The sequence below is a fragment of the Salvia miltiorrhiza genome, chromosome 1 (genome assembly GCF_028751815.1).
Source record: "Salvia miltiorrhiza cultivar Shanhuang (shh) chromosome 1, IMPLAD_Smil_shh, whole genome shotgun sequence".
NCBI classification, from domain to species: domain Eukaryota; kingdom Viridiplantae; phylum Streptophyta; class Magnoliopsida; order Lamiales; family Lamiaceae; genus Salvia; species Salvia miltiorrhiza.
This window is the reverse complement of record NC_080387.1, coordinates 73185951-73198475: the sequence shown is the minus strand read 5'-3', so window position 1 is coordinate 73198475 and position 12525 is coordinate 73185951. Positions and strand designations below refer to the sequence as shown.

The window sequence follows — 12525 nt, the reverse complement described above, 5'->3', positions numbered from 1 at the left end:
TCTCATTATAGCCTCTTGTTTAATAAAATAATAAAAATAATTATGATTGTACTAATATACCCTCATAGCCCCATTTAAAAATTTATAATAAATAATTAGATTTTTAAAATTAAATTTCAAAGAACACTGCGTACAAACTCAAACTTTTTATAAACCCATCTCATATATTTCTAAAACTTTACGAACATAATGATGGAGAAGAAGACAAATACTTTTTCTTGGTCCAGAGAGAGCCGCTGCGCCACCGCATTGCCGCCGGCCAGAGACAGTTGGGCTCTAGCTGCCTGCATTGTCGGAGGAAATAGTCGATCTTACCCTTCCAGGCTCTGTTCTACTTGCCGTTTTAGGGGTTTTCCTCTTTTGTCGCTATGGGTTCTTGAAAAAGATTGAGGAGAGTAAGCAGTCGGAGAAGGGAGATACCACCGCCGCCGCCACCGTCGTCAACGAGAGGGAATGCAGATCGAGGGACGGCGGCGATGACATCATCATTATGGGTGCTGGAGTGGCGTCGCCCTCGCTTACACTCTCGGAAAGGTATCGCCTTTTTACATTGTTTTGCACTTTCAAGAATGTTGGTTGGGTTGTTCATTGTTGTGTTTTGCAATTTTGAATGCATGGATGAATAATTTTATGAAGATGGTCACAAAAAATTGAAATAAATCAGAATGGTTTGGAACTTTTATTTCACCTGATTTCTTCATGTTGTTGGCTTGTGTTTATTTGGAATCTTGTTTTGAATCAAGGATGGGCGAAAGGTTAGGGTGATTGAGAGAGATTTGACTGAGCTTGATAGGATTGTGGAGAACTCTTACAACCAAGTTGGTACGACGTACCTCAAGCTGATTGAGTTAGAACTCCAAGGTATAGTGTGTGTTTGTGTGCGTGTGTGTGTGTGTTTTCTTTGAGTGGATATAGTGTTAGGCTGTTAGCAAGAGTGAATCTTTCTGGAATGAAGAACAGGATGAAAAAATATATAACTTCGTAAATAGATGTTCGGTGGAAAGCTTTCTATCAAAATATTGGACGAATGTTAGAGGATGGTAAGGATCCCATTGCAGAAGGGCAGATGAAGAAACCAAGTGCTCGTATCCAAAGTTATCATCTTTTTTCAAGAAAATCACTATATACCTTGGGTACACATGATGTATTTATAGATTCTGACCTCTTTTTTTTTTTTTTACTTTGTGAATCTTGTGAAGCTCAATTAGAAGTTGTGAATGCTTTTGTGTTGTTGAGTTGATTTGTTCAAATAATCTGTTGTTCCTCTTTTAATACAGACAGAAGACTTGATATATTCAAATCCTTCTGCAAGATAATTTGTGGAGGTGTCTGTACCAAAGGAAAAATCTACTCATAAAATGATATAAAATCATATGCAGTGTTCAGTTCCTGTGTGTCATGACAAAAGTTGCAAAACAGGATACCAAACATTAAGAGATCTCCATATGCTTATAAAATAGTTCAATATCAACTGAATTGTGCAGAAAGGATTTCCCATAATCAGTTAGATTATATCTTAGCAAGTTAGCAGTGTAATGGAGCTTGTTTATCTATAATTCTTTGGTCATATTCACGCACTTAAGTCAAAGCCACTAATGGAATCAAATTAAAATGTTTGTTTGTTTTGGGCACATTCCCAATGAGACAAATTAAAAATATGAAAAGTAAGGGGGAAGAAAGAGATTCAATCTTCCAAAATTCCACAAAATAAATTGAAGCATTCACACAAACTTGGAGAATAAATTAACAATCAAATCGAAGAGACCAAATTCGTTGAGAACGCATAAATCGGACGAAAGCAGATTCAGATCCATAGAAATGTGAATACCCAAGCCTAATCATCGTCCCTAATTTCTCAGGTTTAAGCTACACATAGCTGAAATCACGCCGTCTCCGTTGTGTTAACGGAAATAAAAGCAAATTGTGATCACGAGCTCAGAGAATACAGGAAATAACAGCTGCTTTCACAATAGCGAGCGGAAGCATGCCCTGCTTTGTATGCACACCTTTAAATATGTGGTTCTCTCTCTAGATAACAATATTTCTAATGGAATCAAATTAAAATGTTTGCTTGTTTTGGGCACATTCCCAATGAATGCAACGAAAATTATCTTCAAACCACAATATAAACTTAATTATTTTGACAGTCTTCTTCGAAGACTTCTTCGTGTGTCTTCTGCAACCTGCGTCTCACGTTCTTTAAGTTTTGTTGGGGGCTATACTAATGAAAATATTAGGGTTGTTTATCAGTATTTTTAATATTAGATCAGGGGGCTATATAATTTTATCTGTGAAAAATTGTAGGTAAATATGTTTTCAACGTAATTTTAATAACTTATAATTTATTGCAAATTTTAAATGGGGGCTATAGGGATAAAATGGTACAATCATAATTATTTTTATTATTTTTTTAAATAAGGGGTTATAGTGAGAAAATTGGGGGCTATGTTTAAAATTACCCTTTAACTATTCCTAAAAGAGGCCAGCCCGATTGCATGGATGGGCTTATGGGCTCGGGCCGAGTCAAAATATGTGGATGGACCCGTTTTAAATGGGTCGGATCCCTCCTACCGCTAGGCCCTTGCCATATGGCCCATATCTACATCAACTAAAAGTTGGTTAAATAATTTATCTATTAAAAGGTCGTTAAACTAGGGATTTATTGAAACAATAAATAGTTCTTATAGAGGGGAAAATAATAAATAGCTATCCATGCATGGTCATTTTCTTATTTAATTATACACTAGGGCATTTAATGGATAGATCACTACTTCTTTTGTAATGTCAATTTGCTAGTTATTCACTTCTTTAATTTGTAATAATTTTTTTTTGGAGAAATAAATATTTAAAAAAATCGTGTGACAGTAGATGCAACGTAAGATTTTTTACCTTAAACACTAAAGTTATTTTACATTAAATTAACACATGACGAAACAAAAAAATCTCAAATAAGACAAAGCACTTGAAAACACGACATATAATGAAAACACAAATACTCATGTGCAATCGGTTGCACCGTGTAATTGGTTTCTAGAATGACACTACTTCAACATACAAATGACACTCGAAGATCATTTATATATATGTTGAAGTAGTGTCATTCAGAAACCAGTTACACAGTGCAACCAATTGCACGGGAGAGTGCCTCTAATGAAAAAATCTTGCCATAAAATCATACAAGTTGATAACTTGATTATGCTACAATGTAGTCTTGCATATTTATTTAATATATCATAAAAGTTGAGACATGTTTCATTACATTTGTTTATGACAATATATATATATATGTTCTCTTTCATCACCATTCTTCTGTTCCTCACATTTAGCATCACAACATGAAGAAATATTTGGTAGTTAAGTCTTAATGCAGCCACACCTATGATCATTACACTTGACTGTAGCATCGATGCATAGCACGACAAGCTTGCAATCCTCATCTTTTTTACACATCACAACCATATTATTGTCTTCAACGGCGGCAGGAGCAGCAGCAGCAGCAGACAGAATCAAGTGTTCGTTAATACAAGTGCACCTCTCATCAACACATTCTAATGTCTCACCTTCAAGCTCAATGCATGCCAATTTACCACTACAATCCTCATTTGTCTTGCACATTAATGGTTGCACAGCTCTTGCTAACTCTGTCAAATTCATACAAAATAAACATTCAAGTTATGCATATTATATATAAAGAGAGAGATTTTTTGGGCATATGTATATTTAAGGTATTTAAAAAAGAAAGCATAATAGTAATAATAACAAACAATATTTTCATAGATTATATAATTTCGATATATTACAAATTAGTTTCAATAGATTACAAAAAAAATGAACATTTCGTATATTTTAGACATTTCTTTTATTAAAAGACAAGCATAATATATAGTAATAATAACAAACAAATTTTTTTTGGGCACTCCGTACATTTTAAGCATTTTATATTAAAAGACAAGCATAATAGTAATAATAATGAACAATATTTTCATAGATTATATAGTTTTAGATAACACAATTATTCTTAAGTTAAGTATATATGAGTGAATATAACAAGCAAATCAATTTTTGTATAACAAAATCCTTTTATAATAGGTATAGGCATATATCTATATATATCTTTGAAATTTAAAAAAAAAATCTCAAAATTTGGGAGGGGGCTTCAGCCCCCCTAGTCCCCGGCTCCGCCCCTGTGTGTGTGAGAGTGGTGGGGGGGGGGGGGGGGGAGGGGAGCGGGAGAAGAGAGATAACCTAGAGCTGAAAGCAAGAAAGTGATTAAAATGATGGATTTTGGAAACGCCATTAGTCTATCGAGCAAATGTTTGGAGTTGTGAGAAAAATGTATTGTTGATTTACATATACTTTTAAGTTAATCTGAGTTGATCTATTTATATGTAATCACAAAGTGACCTAAATGTAAAATAATAGATAAAAAATGTCGAATTGTTTAATACTACATTCTTAATTGTTTCATACGTAACAGACCCTAAATAAAACAGAAAAAATAAAAGATAACGAATTAATTTTAATACACTCGGAACTTAGCAGACATAACGGGACCTAAATATAAATGAGAAATAAAAAATATTGAATTGATTAATACACCCAAACCAGAAACGATCACCTACCCACCGTGGGCATGCATAACGTGCCCACCATAATGTGGCAATTGTAATTATAGTAAGATAATTTTAATTAGAGTAAGATTTATTAATTTTCTTTCCTAATTAAAATTGTCACATCAATGATTGGCACGTTATACTTGCCCACGGTGGGTAGGTGATCGGTTCTGACACTCCAAACTATGACATATATATGAGGCATTTATTAAGAAACTTTAATACGCTAATAAATGATCTCTCTCTCTCTCTCCATATATATATATATAAAGTCATTTAATCTAAACTAATAAACGTAAACACTTATCAAATGCCTCAAATACTAGGGCATTTAACCTCCTTTTGCCATCCACAAAACGTATAAATATTAATTTTCTCTTCTTTTTTTTTTGAAAAAAACGTATAAATATTATTACTATTAAGAGTGTGTTGTTTTTTTATATAAAAAAAGTGTGATATTTTTGTTGCAAAATTATTACAAGGAAATGAGGGATAAGAAGATATGAGAAATATTTATCACCTTATCTTTTATCTTATGTTTTCTAGAGTGAAAGAAATAATAAAAATTATTATCCCATCACTATTTCATAATAATAATATCACAAATTTAAATAAAAATTAATTAAAATTTTCTATTATGCTTGAAAAAATTTACTCATTATGATTATACAAAACATATGTTACAACAGTAAATGGATTAAAATATATACTTCATCTGTCCCGCGAAATTTGAACAATTTTATTTTCGATACGAGTTTTAATGAATTAGTATTTTGTGTGTTAAGTATGATCGATAAAAAAGTGAAAAATTAAATAAAGAGTAGATATTTTACCATATAAGAAAAATATTGCTCAATGTTTGCGGTAACGAAGTTAGTAGTTAGAATAAAACATGAGGGGGAGTTTATCAGTGGTAAGTCTCTCAAGTGTCCGGGCTGCTGCAGTGTGAAAGAGGGGGAACTTATTGGTATTAAAGAAGTTCTTTCATGGTTAAAAGATTTGGGTTTTGAACAGGGTCAACTAAAATCGGATTGTAAGGAGGCGTGTGCTGCGATTTGGTCTAAGGAGATGAATATTGCGGAGGTTGGTGTCATCACTCAACGTTGCCGTGATCTTTTGGCCTCGCTTCCGGGTTTCCATATTAGGCACATCAAGAGAGAGTTTAATGCTATCGCTCATGATTTAGCGAAAGCGGCGCAAGATATTTCGTCACTTTACGTTTAGAATAAACCTCTTATCTTTATGGTGGGTCATTTCCATATCTCATATTCATGTTATTAATAATATATCTTCGCATTCTCTCTAAAAAAAAAAGGTTAGTAGTTAGAATTTTTGACATAAAAAATAAACGTGACACAATACGAAAAAATTAAAGCTGTAAAACATAACACGGATAAGTGGGCCTCGTGTGGCCCACTTCAATCCACGGGCCTTATTGAAGTTAGGGCCCACTGTTGTTACCGGAAGTGCCTGTTGCCAGATTGCCCACTTTTTTTCTTCTCTCTCAGCCGATAAAATTAAAGCGAATCCTACACCACTTGTTTCTTAATGTTTTTATTCTAGCCTGTTATGCGGGCCCCGCGCTAACCGACTCCGTCAGCTTCTTAAATGGCTTCTCTCGCGTTTCGGTTAACGTCGTTAAGAGTTTATAAACCCCCGCCGTCACAAGCGGTGCTAGTAATATGCTATTTTGGTGGGCTACTATGAATTCTCCTCGGATGTTGGAATTTTTCAATTTTTTATGTATTTTATTTTAGAAATTTTGACAAATAACATCACGGGATGATTTAAATTGTTTTCATGTAAATTTTGAAATGCCATGAATTAAAATCACAATTATTTCAATTTTTGTAATTTCGTCACTCTAATTTCGTCAATTATTTCAATTTTTTGTAATCACGTCGTTTGCATTTGAAAAAAAAATGTAAGAAATAATGTTATTTAGGCCTCACAAAAATGACGTCGTCTTTACCAATCCACATAAACTCCAACTCAGTACTCTGACGATTAGAAAAAAAAAAAAAAAATTGGATGAACCGCATTACAAAAATTGAAAAGATAGTGGTTTAATTCGTCATATTTTAAAAATCACATTAAAATTACAATTTCAAAATAATTTGTGATTTTATTTATCAAAATTCATTTATTTTGTGATACGGTAGTTTAAAAGGTATGAAAATATACACTATGATCTTAGAAAAAACTTTATTGATTGTTTGAAAAATCAAATAATTTCATTTTCATTTTCAAGTATGGTTATTTGGTCAGAATTTGTTGAATTTGTTTCATATATAAGTCTGTCCAAAGCGTTGATTATATATTATTCCTTCTGTCTCGCGAAATATGAGTGGCTTATTATGAGCACGAAATTTAAGAAAATAATATTTAATGTGTTAAATGTGATACATGAAAAAAGTAAAAATTGAATAAAAGAAAAAAAAATGTCATATAAGAAAATGTACCAGTTTCGTGGGATTATTTAAAAAGAAATACGACTTATATTTTGTGGGAACGAGGGAATAATATATATAAAGTGTTTTTTAAGGGGAAATAATATATATAAGGTGTTGATAAAACAAAATGTGAAATATTTTATATGCTATCAAACAAGGACTATACGTTGAGATTTTATTTATTAAATTGAATAAATTTTTAAGATGCGAATCCCACATGATTTTGCCTAGAGTGAATGAAATCACCGCATTACGCCCAACATAAAAATTATAAAATTAAAATTGAAATTGATTCCAAAGTAATCGCATGTGCTCCATTAATTTCTTGATTAAAAATTAATTCCACTCACTAATTAACTAGAGTGGTTAGCTTTGGGTCTAAATTTTATCCCCATACTATTATTATTAAAATGCGATTTTATTAAAAATGGGAAAAGGAAAAAAGAACAAAGAAACCCTTGAAGGTACAAAAAAGCAGACTAAGGACCTAGCCTCATTAAAACCTTTTCATGGAAAACCCTGTGGGAAGAACCAGAAAAGGAAAGAGTTCTCGTCAAAAGACCCATACTATATATTATCCTTTTAAATTACAAATTATAATCACTAAAATGACATTGACACCAAATTACGTCATCTTCCTCTTTTTTTCTTTTATTTAGACACACAATTTTCAATATTGTTTACATTGGAATCCACTCTTTCAGAAAATCAAACTTAAGCATCAAGGAAGTTTTAGTCACGAGGATGACGTCATAGAGTTAATTTGCATGTTCCACCATTTTTTTTAATTTTTTTTTTGCCAACCGTAATTTATCCTTAGCACTAGTTTGTGAGCACATTTTATGCACTTTGAGGTATAAAAAAGAGATATGTTTATTTATCATTTTGTACTTTATTTATTTTAATATAATGAAAAAATTTGATAGATGACATAATTTTTCGAGCAATATTTTTTTAAAGTACTTATACCTAATAGACGATGTTATACCACCTTAATTATGAAAAGTGATTAAACATATTATCGTTCAAATCAAATAAGATATAAAAAATATGATCCTTATTTTAAATAAATTTTTTTTATCTTATTATATTATTTCTCTATTTAAAATGATAAAAAGCATACCCTTCATATATAATAAGATATTGCTCTAAAAGAAAAGATAAACTAGAGTGAAGCTTATTTTAAGCACATTATTGTTAACACACATACAACTCAAACTTTGATTCTTTATTTTAAACTAGGGCGCTCATCCGTGCGATGCACGGTGAAATCAAAATTAAATAATATATTTAAATAAATAAACATAAATATTAAACAAAAACAAAAACAAAATATAATAAATGCAAAATATGGTTTAAAAACAAAATACTGATCAGTCAATAAAATTTTGAATTTAAAAACGTAATTTTCAATTATGTATAAAATGTAATGATAATTACAACTATAAAATTATTTTAAATTATTTGATAATGAAAATTAATATTACACATGATTATTATAGAGCATTTCACATAATAATAATAAATAAATACTTTTCATACACAAACATAGATAAAAAGTTGTAAAATTTCTCAAAGAGAAAGAAAATAAAATATTTTAAAATTTTAATAACCTATTCGTTTTAAATTCATTTTTGATAATTTTTATACCATATTAAAGATTTTCTGAAGAACTTAAACCTAAGATGCACATTGAATATTTTTTTATAAATTAAATTTGACAATGTTTAGAAAAGAATCGAAATTATAAAAAGAAAAGAGAAAAAAATTTGTAAAAAAATTGATGGAAGAGAGAGAAAATATGAAGGGAGAAAACTCATTTTTTATATTATGTAGATATTTTATGCGGCACATACTAGGATAAGTTCACTCACAAAAATTGTCGAATAAGTATAGTTAAAAACTTAAAATGGTAAAATTGAGGCCATAATGTCTTCTAAAAAATTATTGAAAGTTTTACAAATAATTTTAGTTTAATTAATTTATTATAATATAATATTTAATATTTCATGATACGATGGTGTATGTGTTGTGTCTCGTAAAAAAAAGGTGGGGGGCACTCAAATTTAAAGTTTGCAATTACTGATGTGATTTACCAAAGCTCAAAATGGATAGAAAATAGTAATTAGAAATGTTGGAATATAAGCTTGCGGGCGTAATTACAATGAAACAAAAAGCAGGAGATGAAATTACAAAACAAATTGTATTGAAATTACAAAAACAAAGAAACCAGGAAGATAGCCTAGTCGAGGAGGGTCCTCTCTCCGCAAAACGAGATACGCCTCGGTAGTGCTCTCGATTTGGTGTGTCGTCCCCAAAGATGAAACGGCTTCGTCTCGTAGGCAGCAGCACCGCAGACCAACGAGCTCCGGCGAACTGGAATGAGGCGAGAACAGAACTTAACAGAGGATGCAGAATGTAGTAGAGTTTAAGTGTGATGCTTATTCAGATGTGTGATGTTATGCATGGAGGCTGTCCTATTTATAGGCACAGACCACATCAATAGGGGGAGCCTGCGGGTTTAATTCCATTGATGGAATTCAAATGGTGTCGGGGGTTACAGCAGTAACAGACGTAACAGCAGGGCTGTTTGAATCTGCCATGACTCATTCGACAGCAGCAGTTACGTGGGAAGCTTCCTGGGAGATCAAGGGTCCTCCCGTGGACCAAGCCATAGCGAGCTTCGTGTGCGTGCGCGCGAGTTGGGCCTCGTCCCCTTCGGACCAAATTTTTGTTGGTCCAAAAAGATAAGAGCCGGTGTGGGCTACCAATTGCCAAGATCCAAGGCCAGCCCAAATACCAATTGCCAAGATCCAAGTCCACGGCCGCGCGTCGGGTGACGGGACCGGGGCCGGGCGGGCAGCGGCGGCAGCGCGCGCGTGTGGGCTTTGCAACCCGTCACGTGTGCACACAGTTTTATTACATGCTCTGATGTAATAACTTTTATACTGTAATAAATGTTATCCACAAACCAATGTGGGATAAGCATTAAATCTTCTTTAATGCTTATTTTTTCCCACAACTCTATGTTTCAAGTACCCAACTTTAAATAATTATTTCTCACTCACCGGAAATCGGTTTTGAGTAAATAAATATACTACGATTATCTACTCGGAACGTAGATCGATCTTGTTCCTTTTGATTATGCTAAATTTAATATTTTCGGTACTCGAAAAATTATCAACGGTACTCGAAAAATTATCAAATATTGGTTACTCACAACCAATTTCCAACAAGAAATATGTAAACATTTCGAGTTTCAAGATGGATCGAGCGAAATAAAATATTCAAGTAAAGTAATGTAGAAGGCAAAGAACGTGCCGAGTTGGCTTTGAGATCACCTTTCATGTTTTTTGTAGTGGCTTTGCAACTAATTATGAGCTGCTAATATATATTTCTCGTATTGTATTGAAAATAAATAAACTCACTAGAGCAATTTCACAATGCTTAAATTGTACTCCCTCCGTCCCAACTTTTAATATCCAATTTTCATTTTTTGATCGTCCCACATTTTGGTATTCATTTCTATTTTTGGTAAATGTAGGTGGGACCACTACAAGAATAATGGTCATAGACTACACGATATATACAACATGCTTCGAAATGCGTTGTCTATTACTCCCTCCGTCCCACTAAAGTTGGCTACATTTCCATTTTGGGCGTCCCACTAAAGTTGGCCACTTTCCTAAAATGGAAATATTTATCACATTCTATCTCCTACTTTATCACATTCTCTCTCCTACTTTATCACTTTATTACCTTCTCTCTCATACTTTATCACATCCTCTCTCCTACTTTATCACTTTATTACCTTCTCTCTCTCACTTTATCACCTTCTATTTACTTTATTACTTTATTAACTACACACTTAAAATACTAATCTACAACTCCTTAATTCTCGTGCCGAAACAAATATAGCCAACTTTAGTGGGACGGAGGGAGTATGTAAATAGATGACAAATAACTAAAGCGCGTTGTCTATTTATTGCGGTCTTAGACAACATACCTCAAACATGTCGTCTATTATATTCATACACGACGTAATATTTGGCAAGTCGTCTTTAATGTAATAGACAACGCGGGTTATGCATGTCGTGTCTTTTAATTCAAAATCAGGGAGAATTCCCCATCTCTCTTTCTCATTCCTCGGCTGAAACCCCCAAACACATGTCTCTCTCTCTCCTTCTCGAAGGTACGTTGAGAACTCCTCATCTCTCTCGATATGTTTCCGGCGAGGAATCCGGCGCCGCCGCCGTCGACCATCTCGCTGAGCCTTCGTTTCCATCCTCTCTCAATCTGTTCCTCTTCCTCAAATCCTCTGGAGAAGGCGAAAATGAAAAGCCCCAATTTTTCTCCTTCATCTAAATCGTGCCCTAGCTCTTCCTCTGCCCAAATTTTCGCCGCCCTGCTGCAACTTCCGGCGGCATCGCCGCCCTCCGCGGCTCTGAAACTTCGGCAAAGTCGACGCCGTGCACCCGAGCGTCTTTCTCTCTCAATTCCCGTTCACAATAGAGCTCGTTTGCTGGCGAATGGAGCTCGCCCTTCTCTCTTTCCCTGTGGATCTCCGCCACGAATAGCTCCGGCTAAAGGAAAGATTTGTTTTCGAATTGGTATGTCTCTGCTCCAGAACTTTGTATTCAAATTGGTATTCGAATTGGTATGAGAAAACCATTACCTTTTATTTGATGTTGTACTACATGTAGTGGAATACAGTAAGTAATTTTCAAATTTTTTATGTTTTGTGAATTAGGAGGTTTTGAAATGCTCAGAATTTGTTTATTCATGTTCGATAATGCTTTTTTCATTTCCTTTTATGGTCAATGATTATAATGGGAATCACTGCATTAACAATTTATGCTGCATATGGTTAGAGGGCTGAGGGCCGCATTCGATACTCGTTTTCTGTTGGAATGAAGATAACATTGGTAATTGGATACTAGAGCATAAGATAATTTAAGTAAAATAAAAGACAACTAGATCATTGTGCTGTGTGATATTTGATTATAGGCCTGTGATTTTTTATTTTTATAGATTTGATTTTGCCCTAGCTACCAAGCTATGGTTATCTGCGTTCTTCTAGGTTCTGCCACTACGATCTTCTAAACTCTTTTTGACTCTGTTTCTGTTGCAGTCGTGAGTTCACACATCGTGTCAAGTCAGTTTCCATGGCCAAGTTTACTTTTCAAGAAGTGGATGCTCTTCAGAAAGGAGGTAATCAGGTAAAAGAAGTTCTCGAAGCTTTATCTTGCTGTATGTAGATGATGGCTTTCGTTGATTATATATGAACATTGGTCTTGCAGCGTGCGAGGGAGTTATTTTTGAAGGCCTGGGATCCTGAGAGGAACAGACTTGTGGATAACAGGTTACAGTTATATCATCTTGTTAAATGATAGAAGTGCTTGTTTGAACATTGGAATTTAACTTATGTTTCTCTCTTTCAGCAATAAGGGATAACAGAA

The 12525-nt window shown here is 33.6% G+C and overlaps 1 protein-coding gene and 1 long non-coding RNA gene across 2 annotated transcripts; both read left to right on the top strand.

The window, feature by feature from the left end:
- LOC131006059 (uncharacterized) lies at positions 1-1236 on the top strand. Its single transcript, XR_009095413.1, has 2 exons — positions 1-534; positions 744-1236. It is a non-coding gene; the product is annotated as an uncharacterized LOC131006059 (long non-coding RNA).
- A 9930-nt stretch (positions 1237-11166) lies between these two features.
- Positions 11167-12428, top strand: LOC131006004 (uncharacterized). The gene is made up of 3 exons (XM_057933156.1): positions 11167-11676; positions 12198-12285; positions 12367-12428. The coding sequence occupies exons 1-3, from the start codon at positions 11289-11291 to the stop codon at positions 12386-12388; spliced, it is 498 nt and encodes a 165-aa protein (XP_057789139.1). The 5' UTR covers positions 11167-11288; the 3' UTR covers positions 12389-12428.
- The last annotated feature ends 97 nt before the right edge of the window (positions 12429-12525 follow it).

What these genes read in the sequence shown, in the direction of transcription:
- LOC131006004 (XM_057933156.1), top strand. Translation starts at nt 11,289, where the DNA reads ATGTTTCCGGCGAGGAATCCGGCGCCGCCGCCGTCGACCATCTCGCTG. An exon ending in AAAGATTTGTTTTCGAATTG is followed by an intron (nt 11,677 to 12,197) that starts GTATGTCTCTGC and finishes TTTCTGTTGCAG; the next exon opens with TCGTGAGTTCACACATCGTG. An exon ending in TTCAGAAAGGAGGTAATCAG is followed by an intron (nt 12,286 to 12,366) that starts GTAAAAGAAGTT and finishes TTGGTCTTGCAG; the next exon opens with CGTGCGAGGGAGTTATTTTT.